Genomic DNA, 16,597 nt, shown 5'->3' on the forward strand with positions numbered 1-16,597 from the left:
ACTTCATTCCTGTCACCAGGTTTTATGCTAATAATAATAAATAAATAAATTGGTATCATCTACTCAACTTGTCACCTACTTTAAGAGATCAAGGTAAAAGTATTAGGCATATTTTTTTATAGGTGTCATTAATTTGTAATGGATATCTTATAAAAGTGTGTGCACATGCACATGCTCGTGCACCTGCATTTGTGTCTAGAGCATCCTTATCAAGGGTTGTATAAATGCTAAAATGCAAATTTTTAGCATCTGAAACCATAAAAACCCACTCCATCAAAGATGCCACATGCTAAAAAATTTGACATCTTGCTAAAGTGCGCTCTCATTTTTTAGAGCACACTGTAACAAGATGTTATAATTTTTTAATGTTTTTTTTTTTCTGCTGTGGGAGAGAGAGAGAGGAAGAATAAAAAATAATAAAGAAAGAATATTTAAATGAAATGATAAAAAAATAGAAGTTTTGATGTTAAGGATATTGTAAAGTGATGTGTTAAATGCTATAAAGTTAGGTTTTTAGATGCTAAATGCTAAAAATTTTAAAACTCTTGATGAGAATATTCAATGTATATCTTATTATCAAAGGTGACTTTTTGTGTGTTATTTGATGAATTTATTAGTGATTTGGGGATTGTTCCTTTGCATGTGGTTCTGATCTAAGTTCCTTAATTAATGCCACATACGATTTGCTTAATGTGGTTTAATTATTGAGAAATGTTAACGAATGCTCCTAGGGCATTGATTAACAATTTATTTAAAGAAAGTTTTTATGAGGGGAAAAAAAAAATTAAACTTTTGACAATTTTTTTCATTTTCCATATAAGTGATGTCAAAACTTTCGTAAAATGAATTGTTAACCAATGTCTTAAAGGCACTCGGTAGCATGACCCTTAATTATTTGCTTTGTTGAATTGATCTCTACCTTGTTTGTTTATGCAATTACGCTTTGTATTTGGAAGATTAATTATACTTCTAATCTTAGTTTGTTTGTGTATGCTTTGTCATTTTTTTATATGCCTTATAAAAGTTGTGTAATTACATTTGAATATTGGTTGAATTTCTTTAATTACACTAAAGAAATCCTATGTGACATTGTGATCTACAATTCAACTCCAATCCGATCTCAAAATCTTGAATTTGTACCTCTCTTGTTTTTTGTTCTTTAATATTCTGCTTTTAAAACATTCATCCAGCCTTAAAATAATCACTATAACAATTAAACTTGACCAAGTTTTCCCATGATCTAGACATTCCTCACCTACCAGCCTCTTTGCGGTGAAATAAAGGTCTATATAATAACATAAAGGTCTACCTAGCCAGACATCTCACAATCTTGGTTGTTGGCTCCATCATAATTCATAACCTGTGGCGAATGCAACTGGGGTTACCGCATTTTGAGTAATACTACAGCCACAAACTATGTTATAAATTTTTATTGGTTCTTATTTAAACTCACAACTGCCTTCACTTCTCTTTAATTAGAAAAATACTAGAACTACAAATTATTTTACACCATTTTTTTATTAGAGATAAAAATACTAGTTTTTATCTCTAAGATTTCTCTAATATATTATCTAAGCTGACAAGTGTACAAATCTGTGTACTCGTGCATTATCAGCTTATAATGTAATTCGAAGTTTTGTTCTAATCTCTAATTCAAGTGTCTTTCATTCTTAGCTGTCATTAAAAAATGAGTATATTAAATTACATCTAGTCAGTCTATCATCATACATCATACACAAGGTGGGTAACATAAATATAACATTTTTATTATTGGGTAACATTCTACCAGTATTAAAAAAGTACATACCCATTGCTCTTAATAAGCCTTGGCAAGCTCCAAAAAACAGTCAAGTGCTTGAGAAACCACCAAGGCACCAACTATTGAGCAAGTTATTTGAATCTCTTCGAAATTATTTTTTTCCCCATTGCGAATTTGCGATGAATGAAGGAGAGGATTTAAATTTAGCAATACAATTTAGGCATCTGGCTACAAATCTCTTATCAAACTTGATGCTTCCAAAAAATTTACCAAGTGAAACTCAAAATATATAGTTTGTAAAAGCTAACCAACAAATTAATTTACAAAACAATAAAAAAATACTACAAAATTAAAATATCAAATTTCTCTATAGAAACATTGTTATACACTTTTTATTTCTTAAAGTGGTATTACACGTTTAAAAGGGGAAAAAATATACTCCCCATTGATAAAATGGGAAAAAATAACAAAAATACTAATGCCTAAATTTACACAACCATATAACATAATTTTAAAGGATTTGACTTGAGTCTAGTACTCCTTTTAATCATGTGTCACGATCTTCACTGATCTAAGATCCGTTTGGATACAATTTATTTTGTTAAATATTGAAAATAATAAAAAAAAAAACTACTGTTTACATGTAATACTGCTCATGAGCCTGTTTGCACTGTTCATATTCCATGAACACTACAACAGGCGCTAAACTGAAGGAAAAAATAAATAAAATAAAATAAAACGCGCTGACCGCGTACGCGCAATACAAACAGATACCTCTTGTGCACAATGTTTACACGTCCGAAAAAAAAGTATACAAAGACAAACTCAAATACAAAACACTTTTTTGAACAATTATGCAGCTCCCAAAAAAAAAAAACTTTAATATATTCAGCTATGAGGCATGCCCCTTCATCAAAAAGTCTATAATTCGTGAGCTCGGTCCCTTTTCAACAGTCCTTCCATGATGACCTTCTTCTTACGCTCATCCGAGTCAAATTCCGAAGACTTTATCCCAACTTTAGGCAAAGGCAAAGCACATCTACTGCTCCAACGAACCATGAAAAACCCCATTGAAGTACACAAAATTGCAAAAATCTTACCCCAAAATATCAAAACCAACAGACAAATAAGAGGCAAACAAAAACCAATGTAAAAACCACAACTCCTTTTTTCATGTTTTTGGACATTATTATTATTCTTGTCCTGCCTCTGCTTAGACCCATTATTGTCCTGCTCATTCTGACTATTAGACCCAGTTAAAGTTGATTCAAACGAGTTGCATCGTTGAGACATAGACCTCGAATTGGAAGTACTTGATGATGAAGAAGATGAAGAACACATGGTGGTTGCAGTAAACGCAGAAGAACGACGTGAACAAGAGGAAATATTTGAATTTATTCTAGGGTTGTCATCATCTTGTTTCAATGAATCTTTATTCACCGAGTTTATGGTTTTAACACCCTTTTCTGCAATAATGGTTTCTGATCGAAAGGAGCTTTCCCCAAGCTTTCTTTTCTTAAGTTGCTTTGCCTGACAAAGACCAAGTATAAAAATTATCAGTTTCATAATATAGAAGGAAATAAGAGCAGATTTCAAGAAATTAAATGGTTCTACCAAAAAAAAAAATTAAATGGTATCAACAAATACTAGTTAATAAGATATTAATTAAGCATTTTTTTTTAAGAATGTTAATTAAGCATTTGGTAAAACAAACACATCAAATAATAAATAAGACGCGTACTGGGTAGAAAATTAAACGACTCGGTCCTTTTTTTTTCTTTAAATGCCGCAATTAAAGACCCAGTCTTTTTTTTTTTTAAGTAAAGACCCAGTCTTGAGTCTTGACCAATCAACTTTATCCAAAAAAAGAAAAAAGAAAATAAATCAATTGGTCCAGTCAAATTGACATTATATTACGGATAAAACTAAAAGAAATAACAAATTACCGTAAGAATTAAACTTGAATTAAAATTTGAAATTAATGGATTTTGATCAATCACTTCCTAACCAAAAACAACGGAAAATACAATCCAAAGAACACAGATAGATGAGATGATCCACTTATGGATTATGGGAAAGTTTGAAAACAACAAAATCAAGAACGGAGAAACAAAATTCAAGAAACAAAGTATCAAACAGAATATGCATAATATACATACATCATGATCACCACCCAAGCCAAGAACCCAAAATTAATTTCTTTTTTAATTAAAAAGCAGAAAGATTAAAATTTTAAAAAGTACTAACCAAGAAAGTCCCAGTAAAAACTGCTTTCAAAAACTTCGAAAGCTTAACATTCCTGCCATTCTTTCTCCGGCCACCGCCTTTTTCTTCTTCTTCTTCTTCTTCTTGTGCTTCTTTTTTATCCGGTGCCATAGATGGCTTTGATATCACGGGGAACAACATGCCCTCCTTCTCTTCCACAGCAAAATACTTGAAAACAAGATCCTCTTCAAGACCATCCATGGTCATAGGTTTAAAGCACAGCAAGAACTTCTTCTTCTTCTTCGTGGTGGTGGTGGTGTTGTTGTTCATGTTGCTATATTTCTTGTTGTTGTTGTTGTTGTCGTTCTTTTTCTTGCTTTTGCTTTCGTTAATTATTACTCTGTCCTTAAGGGAATCCATGGAGGACTGTGGAATCAAACTGGGGTGATTGTAATATTGAAGGTTGTACGGTTGGAGAAGACTTGGGACTTGTCGACAGAGCGAGAAAGTTGGGGAAAGAAATTTGCTGAGAAAACAGGGGAAATAGAAACGTTGCTTTTGATGTGTGGTTTTTATTAGTGATTTATAATACGGGTGGCGTTTGGACTTCTCATTTATGAGCCGGCAATGTCGCGCTTCGTTTTCAACATTTCTCCGTTGAAACCTAAGTACAGCTTAAAAAAGAGTGGAAATAAATATCGAGAGGCCAATTTTTTTTTTTTTTTTTTTTTTGAGAGACTGGTAGATATTTATTGTTATCCGAATGGGAAAAAAAAAAAGTGAACTTTGTATTGCGATGGTTAGCTTTGTCACATGTCAACTTATCCGGTCATATGAAAAATAAAAAAGGGGAATCAAAAGTTATTTGTTTTCCCTCTTTTTCTCTTACTCAAATTTAGGACAAGTGTGGATTCAATTAACTTCTTTTTTTGTTTTTTTGATGGGATGGGTCGAATTAACTTTTCTTTATTTTATTTTATTTTATTTTTTTTTGGAGAAGGAGACCATTGCATTATTAATGAAGGCGAGTGGAATTAGCCTGTAATACAGATAAAAAGTCTGGTGATACTTCTTCCATCTAGACCGACATGTGTGATAAATATTGTGACTTTCTTGCTAAAGAGTGCGCTAAATTATTACCCTGTCTACGTACAAGAGATATTTTAAAATCAGGCAAGTGTGTACTGAGGAAAAGTATATCTTGCACCAGGTGTCCGTACGGTGTGAAGCTACTGCACTCAGTCTTCAAAGCTTTATCCAATGACTCAGAATCTCCTTCAAGAATGATCGGATCAAAACCCAACTCTAAAGCAAACTCTAGAGCCTGTCTTGTTGCTAGGGTCTCGACCCCTATAACTGAAGGTGGCAATGGGACTTGTTGTGCCAGAGATGCCATGACGAGGCCGTCACTGTTGCACACCACGATCCCAATACCTGCTATGTCCTTGTCTACAAATGTGGCGCCATCAAAATTAAATTTGTACCAATGATCCAGAGGCGGTGTCCACCTGGCTAGTTGCTTGCTCCTCAATGTTGTTAATGTTAAGGGGCTGGAGTGGGACTCAATCTGTTGCTCCCGAGAGTGCTCCAGCACCTTATTCAATGGTATTGTAGGCTTGCCTAAGCGGAGGTTATTCCTACGCTTCCACAAATTCCATAACACCACCATGAAAAGCTCGGGTTCCTTCAGACCTACAAAAACAGAAGCAATAAAGTCAATGAAGCATGTGCTTTGCTTGAGGGTATCCTGGTTCTAGGACGGTGTCATCGTCCATAAGCTCTGCAATTCAGGGCAGTGATACAAAACGTGAAGTGTGTCCTCTTCATGCTGCTTACATGTCTCGCAAAGGCTATCGAAGACGATTTTACATCGGATCAGATTTGTCTTGGTGGGGAGTGAGTCCTTGCATGCCCGCCATATCAAGTGTTTCACCTTATTCAGAACATCAAGGCTCCAAAGCTGCTTCCAGAGCTGTTTCAGGGGGTTTGATGCTGATGAGCTTAGCTGACGGGCTAGGCACGAGTCCTGCAAGAATCTATAACTCGACTTGATTGAGTATACACCATCCGGATTAAAAGGTCAAATCAGAATGTCATCTTGTAAGGATCGGCATAGTGGGATATTTTTGATAATTGATAAAAAAAAAAAAAAAAAAAAAAAAAAAAAAAAAAGTGTCCTCAAGTAAGAGGTTTAGATTTTGGAATCTAAACCATGTTTCTCAAAAAAAAAGGGGAGGGGGGATGCTTTAAACTATGCATACACCAAAAATTAAATGGTATTTTGGCTTGATAAAAAAAAAAAAAAAAAAAAAAAAAAAACAATCATCATAGAGCGAATGCTAGAGCTTAATATTGCATCGCACATATCCAAAAAAAAGTTATAACAAGCATGAAATTAGCTTTTTTATTAGATATGATAGCTGTAGGTTTTGAACCCAGCGTCTTACCAATTGAGCTAATTGGAAAGCATAAATATAAAATAAGTTGAATTGACTTTTATTGTGATTTTTTTTTCAATCTAAATTTGCAGTATCTAATTATATGTTGTGGGTGCTTTATGTGTTAACATGCTAAAGCCTGTTTTGCTATGCCCAAGCCCGTTCTACTGTGGATTGGAAAGTTGGGTCTAGCCAAATATTCTAGCAGGACCGTGCTATAGGCCAGTCTATGCACAAGCCTAACATCCAAGAATAGAGACAACAAAGATAAACAAATACATATACATTTTAATTCGCAAGTATTAGCACACGTTTTATGGACTTATAAGCAAATGTCTTACAGCAGAAAGTTAGCTGTAGAAAATGGGTTAGTTACAACAAAGAGATTCAGTTAGCAGGACAACTGATACAACAAATATAATAAAGCCCGAACCCCAACTTGAACAACCTTACTATTAGACTATGCCATTAAAGTTGTACATTATGGAGAATTTGCCTAAATGACTACTTGTTGCTACTTCTACGATTTCAAAGAGTGGGTTTGCTGAAGAGGGAGGGAAAAGATTGCCTATTGATGCATGCATTTCTACCATGTTTTCTCTCTTTTCTTATCACTTTTCCTTTTCCTTTCTCTCTATTATTTCTCTCTTAGTTCTTTCTGCTTTCTTGCCTTGGGTTACTTCTCCTTCCAATCTATGGCAACTGCCCTTATTTATAATGGATTGATCTTATGAGATTTCTCCCTTTTACCCATAGGGCTTTACCAACTATTTCTGGTCTACGATGGACACCTCTTCAGGGCTGCCGACCAACCCATTGGTTGCTCATCCACTACCACTACTAGACATGCCCAATGCACTCTCTTTCTTCCACTAGCCATTCCAAAACAAAATTCTATTTGTTTGATCTTGCTATAAGCCTTTTCCTTTTATTTGAATGGATAAGGCTTTGGGGTTTCTCATTACCTACCTTTCTAGCATGCATCAAGTGGTCTCAGCCATCTACCACCCCTTTTGAGCAAAATGCCATCCCAGCAAAGCATTTTCACAAAAAAGGTCCTGGTTAGAAATCGAAAATGGGGTCTTTTCCCCCTCCACCAAACCACACCCTCTAAATCCCTTGACCATGAGTCCACTTTTCTTGTATTGGCTGGGTACAAGTTGGTGGTGCTCCAACTACTATGTGTTTGCTCTACAACCCTCTGTTTTTTTTTTCTTTTATTCCCACGCCATTTCTATCGTTACAGGTTAGTTTTCTTTCGTCCTGCTGCATGTCCCCTCTGCCCATGTTTATCCTTTATGGAGAATGACGTGGGCTTTTCTCTCTGGGCTTACCTTGTTTTCTTTCATCCTTTCTTGGGCTCGTGAGTTTGCTTGGTATGATTTCCTATCAGACTGACCCATTGGGCTTTCATTACTTTCTTTCTTTCTTCCTTGGGCTTTTATGACCCATTTGCTTCTATCTTGCTTTGCTTTTACCTCTTATTGTGCTTATGGACCTATTTGCTGCCCTTTCCTACCATGCTGGCCCACTAGGCTTTATTTTTTTCTTTCTTTTTTCTTTGGGCTTTTATGGCCCATTTGTTTCTATTTTGCTTTGTTTTTATCTCTTATTGTGCTTGTGGGCTTGTTTGCTACCATTTTCTGCCATACTAGCTCACTAAGCTTTATTTATTTCTTTCTTTCTTCTTTGGGCTTTTATGGCCCATTTGTTTCTATTTTGCTTTACTTGTAATCTCTTCTTCTTCATTTTTTACATGCTATTGGGCTTTTTTACTGTTGGGCCATTTTTTTTCAAAAATGGGTATCAACATATGTTATACTTTGATTTGATGAGTTCTTCTACTGTTACAATAAAATCTCATAATATTTTCATAATAAACTGAGGTGTCAATCAACCATAGGACAAAACAAAATAAAATAAAATAGAAAAATGAATTACACCAAGAACCACTACAACTCAAAACAAGGGTGTTATGGATGCTATGAGATTTTGTTATGTCCCTAAATTTTTCTCTAATTTGATTATAAATTGATAACTATCTTATAACTCTTATACATATATGAACGGTTGTTTGCACAACAGTCACTGATAATTTGGTGTCTCAAAGAGTCAAAGGGGTCAACTATGAATAAATGGGGTACTTGAGTCCAGGTGAGAAGGTGTTGTATTTGGGGAAGGACTTTCTGGTAATATGGGATTAATGGAGGTTTCTGGTTTTGATCATGGTTTTCTTTGCATGGAGAGAGAGAAGGAAGGGTTTGCTTACTGGTTCTAGGATAGAGAACATAATAGTCAAACTTTCCAGAGGGTTCTCCAAGGAGGTCAACTTCTGGATCTCCTGCTTCATATCTTTCTTTAAGAGTCTGCTAAGAAGATTTTTTCTTTCTTCTAGAATAATCTTCTTCAAAAGCCTCTTCCTCTTGGCAATCAGCACAATCACAAATATCCCACCATATGTGACCAGAAGGTGATTTTCCTTCATAAAAAGGTTTTCCATCTTCTCGAAATGCTTTAATTTTAAGTCTATCTTCACAAACATAAGACATTGGTTGGAGCATAGCAATTTGAGTTGAGAAGATTGTTACATCTTTCTTCTCTGGTGGAGCTATCAAGAATCTTGTCTCTACTTCACCATTTGCTTTCCTGATAAAGAGAGGATCATTTGACTGGATCGGTTTAGTCGCCTGATGAAGCATCTCATATTTCGTAATCCATGATTCTGGAAAAAGAGAAGTCATCTAGTCCTTGTTGAGTTGTCTTGGAACAAAAGTGCACATGGGTGTCATTCCAGGATCAACTTGAATCAATAAAGCATCATTAGATTGAGTTATTTATGGAACCGCCATGTCAAAAGCATGATTCTGAAGTCTGTAAGCAATCTGGTAGTGAAGTGTGGTAGCAAATGTGTCTTGCACCTGAGAAGCTCCTGTAATCTAGACCAGTACTTTGAGAGCATCACAGAGATGATGATCTTTGAGAGACATATTGAAGTTGGGAAAAAGTGTAAGAAAGATTGTTCCTGCATTTAAAGTGGTTTGAACTGTTTGTTCCTGCATTTAAAGTGGTTTGAACTGTTCCTATAATTGCATTTTGATATTCCAAGAATCTGGAATCAAGAAGTGAAATTCTAGAGACTATAGGAAGTCCCTTTCTTCCATGGAAAGTTAACGCTAACCTTACAACACCAAAATGAAGATGTGTGTATCCTTGTTTCTGCCATGAACTTATAAATTCTCTGGGAAGGGCAAGAGTAATGAAATTTTCTATTTCACTTGCTGGAATATTATACTAGTCAAACTTGGAAGCTTGGACATATTCTTTTATAGTAGAAGGTTGAAAAGGACCTAAAAACTTTTTTATGGATTTTTTGAAAGAAGCTTGGGGTTTATCAAACACAGTATAAGGATTTACAATAGGAAAGTCAGTAATAGGAATCTTACTATCTTCAGGTACGTGGGAGATTTCGTACAGGTAATCTAATCTATTTGCTGTGGATTTACGAAGGGAAAGATCAAAGGCAGGTTTAGTGGTATCAGTAACTTCTGAAGATGAACTTGCCATGACTGTTTCTTCTAGAAAGAACCGTTTACCAAAGACCTAAAGGACTAAAATGCCAACTCCAGGCTTAAACATCCACAAGGTAACTATGGAAAAGCAGATTCTTTGGGAATTTTGAGAACAAACTCCTTAGTGTTCTACTTGATTATCAAATCCAGTATTCTGATGTGATTAATACAGAGGATCCACGTATTGTGGCAACTGTAAATCATAGAGCATACTAATCAGGACAATAATCAAAGTATACTAATCAAAGGAGGGAGAAACTAATCACAAGGCTCTAATACCAACTATTGAGAGAAAGATCAGGAAACGGGAGAAAGAGGGTGTAAGAAGATTATGGAAACTGGTTAATAACACAAGGCTCTAATATCACTAAGAAGATTATAATCAAATTAGAGAAAAAATTAACCCTAAAGGCATATATGAAAAAATAGAAGGGAAATCAAAAGTGATTCTAGCATTCTATGCATCTTTTAAAAAAAAGTGATTTTTTTTTTCGCTCTTTTTCTTACTATTTTTGGATAAACATATTATACACGTAATGATTTCTCCATTCCATGACACTAAGACGGAAAGACCTTAATTGCTCTTACTATATAGGACAAGCACGGAATTACTAGTTGATCGATTTTTATTTAATTTTTTTCAATAAATTATGTAACTATATGTTATATTATAACTTAATTAAAATTGATAAATAAGGTGGGTATGAATAGATCTTTAGTGAGTTTTGGTCGGGTTTAGGTTCAACTCATCGATTAGAAGTCAATATCCCAAATTAAATGGGTCATTATTTTTAGAGTTGTGACATGTTGCTACTAGTTTGGGTCAACCCACGAGTCCTCTTTTTTTGTCCTAAACATTAAAAATAAATAAATTTAATTAATTAACACAAAATATATAAAAATAACAACTATCCCAATTAGTAGGTAGCTTATCATAACAATAACATAATTCTTTTTTTTTTTGAGAAACAACAATAACATAATTCACAATCATTAAAGTCAAATAATTTCAACAAATTACATTTAAAATGAGAATAAACATCCTAAATATTCACAAAAACATATTTTTCCAAAGGTGAATCATATCGTAAATTTATTTTTGTTTTTATGTATTGTATACTATTTTGTTTGATAAATACACACTTTATAAAATTTATAAATATATAAAATACTTTTTACAAATTTATGACATATTCAATTTATAATATATTATACCATCACTTATGCAACAACACTTTACATTATCAGAAAGGACTTCTTTTTCTATACTAGTGAACCATGAATTGCTTCAATATCAGTTCTTTTCTTCTTCTTTTTTTCTTTCTTTTTTTTGAGAAGCTGCTTCAATATCATTTAGCGATGGAAATACAACTGACTGCACACACATGAGGGATAAATATTAAATAATCAGTGTTCGAAAAGTTCTAATACCCACACATTAGGGGAGAAAAGGAAATAGAAATGGATTATTCATCCATTTTAATCATTAACATTTAAATAAATACTAACTATTATTTTTTGTGTTGAAATAAATTATTAATCACTCATTTCAAAATAAATAAATAAAATTTTAAGAACTTTAGTAACAAAGGCATCTAGAAAACTTAAAAAAAAAAAAAAAATCATAAATGGAGTGTTTATCCAAAGAAAAGATGTCTGTCTACATTGTTGAGTCATTTCTTCTCAAAAAAAAACACATTGTTGAGTCATTTCGTGCTTTCCTTTATAACATCGGTGATCTATTAAAGCTTGGGCCCGCAAACGGAACGGGCTTACCAATCAACACACTTGGTACGGTAGAGTTGGCAATTGGATGGGTCGAAATCGGTTCATAAATGTTTAGCACACTTTCTTTGGATGCAGCCAAATAATTGATCCCGACTTTAAAGTCAAAACGCGTATGCTGTGAAAAATACTACAGGCCCTGGACCTATCCGATTTTGATCCTTTTGTGAATGTTCCTAAATTTTTTTTTTTTTTTTTTGGAGTAATTGAATGTTCCTAAATGAATAGGGTATTATTGACTATTGAGATCCAGAAAATGGCCTATCAATAGTTCTAGATGCTATTTTCCAAAAAAAAAACACCTATATTTCAGGCTAAACTGGTCCAAAGACAAAAAGGCTTGACTTCTACAACAATGAAGTCAACAGACTTCACTTATGTACGAGAACTTCCTTTCCCCCAATAATAGCATTCATATTGATAGAGTCATAAATTTAGCAATTTGGCTCCACTAAAAGTAATTTTATTTCCTAAAAAAATACTTTATCAATTTTATTGTGTTAAAAGATGAAATAAAATAAAATAAACAATAAATAAAACAATTAACAAACACCACAACCACCTCCATCAATGGCCACAGTCACCTCCACCAACGGCCACAACCACCACTCTACTCTAGCAACCACAACACAACACAAAAAAAAAAAAAAAAAAAAAAAAAAAAAACTCAATCACAACAAAGAGAGAAAAGAGATAGGTGGCGGCAGCGGCTTGGGGCTTAGGTCAGCGAAGCTGGGCAGAGAGGGATGAGAAAGAGAGGCGATCTGATATGGTCTTTGATGGGAGTAACGAGAGAGAGAGAGAGAGAGAGAGAGAGCTAAAAGAATAAAAAATAAATAAAAAAGTAGAGAGAAAAAAAAAAAAAAAATATATATATATATATATATTAAAGGCATTTGGCTTCTTGTTACAATTTCAGGTACAAACAAAACAATCTTGAGAGTGTCTTGTACGGATGAGTGACCCTTTTCTCTCTAGAGAGGAAGAAGCGGAGTTAGTCCGCAGTAACAAAAAAGTGAAGAACGTCAGCCACGCTGAGTTCGACGGCCATATGAATGAAGATCAAGCCACCTTTGCAGGCATGCGTAGCATTACCAGACACCCCTTGTCCTTTAAGGATAGATTGGTGGGTGAAATACCTGGGGCATATTCCCAAGCTTTCAACTTTACTGAAGCTATAGATGTTGAGAAGGAGTCAAATTCAGAGATAACAGATCTTCGTGATGGTCTTATCACCGTCAAGTTCTCTAAAGAACAGAAACGTCGATTCCGTTCTCCGTGGAGTAAAGCTCTCATTGTGAAAGTTTTTGGCAGGTATGTGGGTTTTTCTTTTCTCCACGCTAGGCTCATGTCCTTATGGAAGCCAGTGGGAAAAATTGATTGCGTTGGCTTGGGTAATGATTTTGTCCTAGTCCGTTTTGCAGTAAAAGATGATTGTGAGGCTGTTCTTAAGAATGGACCTTGGTTCATTGGAGGAAATTTCTTATCTATAAGACCTTGGGTTCCAGATTTTAATCCTTCAGAGGCGGGTATATCCTCAGTTGCAGTTTGGGTGAGATTGAATGAGCTACCTATCGAGTATTATGATGTTGAGGCCCTTCAGATCATTGGCAATGCGATTGGTAGAGTTCTAAGGATAGATACCCATACAGTGAATGAATCTAAGGGCAGGTTTGCTCGCCTCTGTATACAGGTTGACATTGAAAAACCTTTGATTACTGCGATTCTCATTGGTGGACGAGAGAAGCCTGTCAGTTATGAGGGTATTCAACGGCTCTGTTTTTCCTGTGGAAGAATAGGCCACCGCCGGAAGAGCTGTCCGTATACGGTGCGGGAAGATCAGACACGGAAGAAGGAGGTGGGTGAGAATTTACCAGAGTAGGGTAACCAAGCAGATAGTGGGCACCAGGCTGCCAGCTCAGGTACGAATTCGGTTAAGCCTAAGGAGACAGAGACGTGCAAGGGAACGCCAGGATTGTGTGAAGGTACGGCTAAGGACACCCCCAATGATGTGTACGGCCCCTGGGTTGTTGTGACACGGAAAAGAGGTGGGAACAAAGCGACAAGGAAAGATGGTCCCACTGACCAAAATACGTTTAAGAATATGGGCTCACTAAAAAATGGGCCTAGTGACAAGCTTAAACGGGAAGGGAAGAGGAAGGTGTCAGTGGATCATAGCCTAAGTGAGGCCCACATGCAAAAAACGGTGCAGCCAATTGCAAAAGGCCCGGAGAATTTGAGTCAGTGTTCCAATAAGGAGAGCAATGGGTTTAAGAACCCAGGATTAATGTTTAGCCCTTCAGTAAAGGGCAAAAAAGGAATTGCCAGAGGAAGGGTGTCCTTGTCCTTGATTAAAGGTGTGGCCAGCAATAACCCTTTGAAAGATAATTCTGTTCCTGAGAATTCCTCTTTTCTAAACTAGCGTGGCTTTAACTCTGAAGCTTTGTTCACCTTCAATTCTTCGAAGGATCAATCTCAACAAGAGGTAAGCTGTTTCAAAGGGCAAGAGATTAAGGAAATGCAAAATTTGCGAGAGAATGAGATGAAAGAGGATAAGAGAAAGGAAGGTGCTCATCCAACGTCTAGCTTGCAAATTTCAAGTGAGTTAGAAGGGGGTATAAAGGCATTAGAGGTGCCAGAGGAGGAGAATATGCAAGTTAAGGTCAAGGAAAGACCGAATGGAGGAGGTGGAGCGACCGATCAAATGGAGCTCGAGGAAGGAGAAGCAGCCGAGTATGCTGCCTGATGAAGGGTCCATTCCTTTAATATTTAACCATGAATATAGTAGTTTGGAACTGTAGGGGTGCTCTGAAGCCCAAATTTCAGAGTCATGTGCAGGAGCTTGTTCGGTGTCATGATCCGACTTTGTTAATGGTTATGGAGACCCGTGTGGGTGGAGATAGAGCTCGTGATGTAACTGATCGGCTCCCATTTGACGGTGTATTTCATGCTGAAACGATTGGTCGAAAAGGGGGGCTATGGCTTCTCTGGTATTCAGATAGAGTGGAGGTGGAGCTACTAGCAAGTTCTGAACAAGAAATTCATGCTACAGTCAAGGTACGTACCTCTAATTCTAAATGGTTGTTCTCTGCTGTCTATGCTAGTCCTAGGAGTGTGGAGAGGCATATTTTGTGGAATAATTTGTCGAATGTAGCTGAGTTGCATAACATGCCATGGGTTATTGCTGGGGATTTTAATGAACCTTTCTCTGGTGATGATAAGTTTGGAGGTAGAGTGGTTAGTTCAAACCGGTCTTTATTGTTTAAAGAATGCTTAGATAATTGTAATATGGTGGATTTAGGCTTCTCTGGTCCAAGGTTCACATGGACTAATCGAAGAAAAGTGCAAAATCTCATCCAAGAGAGAATCGACAGATTCTTTGTCAACCCGGAGTGGTGTGTCCTTTTTCCAGAAGCAAGAATAACGCATCTCACTAGATGCCACTCCGATCATTGTCCGGTCCTTCTTGAAACTAAACCGCAGAACAGGGTGCGGCTAAACCGCCCTTTCAAGTTTCAAAAGTTCTGGCTGGCAGATATGTCCTTTCCCAGAGTGGTAGATCAGGCCTGGAATCAGTCTTCTCATCTTGAGGAGGCTATTGATAAATTTATGGTTAAGGTCAATGATTGGAATAGAGATCAGTTTGGAAATATTTTCTTCAAGAAAAACCGCATACAAGCCCGTTTGAATGGTGTTCAGCGGGCTATGGCCATTCAGCCTTCTAGCTCTCTTGTAGAGCTCGAGAATAACCTCCTCAAGGAGTTAGAGATTATTTTGAATCAAGAGCATGAGTTGTGGGCTCTTAAGTCTCGAGTAAATTGGATGGTCCAAGGGGATCGAAATACTGCATTCTACCACGTTTCGACGCTAGTGAGAAGGAACAGAAATCGTATTACTGCTATTAAAAATAGTGTTGGTGACTAGATTAATGACGAGGAAGAGGTGATGGGGTTTATTCGAAATGGCTTTTGTGATATATACTCAACTTCCCATTCTTACTCTCTTAGAGATTTAAGTCATGACACAAGGAGGCAAGCCTGCCTTTCTAATGAGGAAAAGGACAGCTTGAGTCAGAGGGTAACAACTGAGGAGATAGAGGCTGGGTTATGGTCTCTCAAAGCTAATAAAGCCCCTGGCCCAGATGGGCTTCATGCAGGTTTTTTTCAACATTTCTGGCCAGTGGTTGGGGGATCTGTGATTCAAGAAGTCAAGAATATCTTTGAAACGAGAACTATGCCAGAGTATCTCAATAGGACTCACATAGTTCTTATCCCAAAAATCCAAGGTCCGGAAACTTTGGGAAACTATAGGCCAATAAGCCTATGTAAAACTGTGTACAAAATAGTTACGAAGATTATTGTGGCTCGTTTAAGACCATATTTGGAAAAGCTGGTGTCTCCTCTCCAAACGGCTTTTGTCCCTGGTAGGAAAGGGATTGACAATGCTGTTATAGTTTAAGAGCTCATTCATTCGATCAGTAAGAAAAAGGGAGGTACGGGGTATATGGCAGTGAAAATAAACCTGGAGAAGGCCTATGATAAGCTTGAGTGGAGTTTTATTCGTGATGTGCTTGTGAAGATAAATTTGCCTCAGAACTTAATAGATCTCATACTGAGCTATGTTAGCTCCAGCTCTTCTTCTATTTTATTTAATGGGGGGAGTCTTGAGCCCTTTCTTCCTACAAGGGGTATAAGGCAGGGAGACCCCTTGTCTCCTTATTTATTTATTCTTTGCATGGAATATTTGGGGCAGCTTATAGAGGAAAAATGTGGTCAGAAGCTTTGGGTTCCGGTTAAATCTTCCCAAGGTGGCATAGCCTTCTCTCATCTTATGTTTGCGAA

The 16,597-nt window shown here is 36.3% G+C and overlaps 3 protein-coding genes across 3 annotated transcripts; 2 read left to right on the forward strand and 1 right to left on the reverse strand.

The window, feature by feature from the left end:
- Window positions 1-2,467: 2,467 nt before the first annotated feature.
- On the reverse strand, window positions 2,468-4,656 carry LOC126694853 (uncharacterized). Its single transcript, XM_050391368.1, has 2 exons — window positions 4,007-4,656; window positions 2,468-3,289 (listed from the first exon to the last, which is right to left on the reverse strand). The coding sequence occupies exons 1-2, from the start codon at window positions 4,382-4,384 to the stop codon at window positions 2,681-2,683; spliced, it is 987 nt and encodes a 328-aa protein (XP_050247325.1). The 5' UTR covers window positions 4,385-4,656; the 3' UTR covers window positions 2,468-2,680.
- Window positions 4,657-12,711: 8,055 nt separating this feature from the next.
- On the forward strand, window positions 12,712-14,502 carry LOC126695972 (uncharacterized). Its single transcript, XM_050392761.1, has 3 exons — window positions 12,712-13,614; window positions 13,666-14,058; window positions 14,179-14,502. Exons 1-3 carry the CDS (start codon window positions 12,712-12,714, stop codon window positions 14,500-14,502), a joined length of 1,620 nt encoding a protein of 539 aa, XP_050248718.1.
- A 29-nt stretch (window positions 14,503-14,531) lies between these two features.
- On the forward strand, window positions 14,532-15,680 carry LOC126695973 (uncharacterized). The gene has a single exon (XM_050392763.1). It carries the CDS (start codon window positions 14,532-14,534, stop codon window positions 15,678-15,680), a length of 1,149 nt encoding a protein of 382 aa, XP_050248720.1.
- The last annotated feature ends 917 nt before the right edge of the window (window positions 15,681-16,597 follow it).

Source organism: Quercus robur, chromosome 8 (genome assembly GCF_932294415.1).
Source record: "Quercus robur chromosome 8, dhQueRobu3.1, whole genome shotgun sequence".
NCBI lineage: Eukaryota > Viridiplantae > Streptophyta > Magnoliopsida > Fagales > Fagaceae > Quercus > Quercus robur.

Excerpts from the sequence above, each read along its gene's own strand:
- LOC126695972 (XM_050392761.1), top strand. The coding sequence starts at position 12,712 with ATGAGTGACCCTTTTCTCTCTAGAGAGGAAGAAGCGGAGTTAGTCCGC. Across the intron at positions 13,615-13,665 it reads ATCAGACACGGAAGAAGGAG|GCTGCCAGCTCAGGTACGAA; the intron begins GTGGGTGAGAAT and ends AGTGGGCACCAG. Across the intron at positions 14,059-14,178 it reads GATTAATGTTTAGCCCTTCA|CGTGGCTTTAACTCTGAAGC; the intron begins GTAAAGGGCAAA and ends TTTCTAAACTAG.
- LOC126695973 (XM_050392763.1), top strand. The coding sequence starts at position 14,532 with ATGAATATAGTAGTTTGGAACTGTAGGGGTGCTCTGAAGCCCAAATTT.
- LOC126694853 (XM_050391368.1), bottom strand. The coding sequence starts at position 4,384 with ATGGATTCCCTTAAGGACAGAGTAATAATTAACGAAAGCAAAAGCAAG. Across the intron at positions 3,290-4,006 it reads TTTTTACTGGGACTTTCTTG|GCAAAGCAACTTAAGAAAAG; the intron begins GTTAGTACTTTT and ends GGTCTTTGTCAG.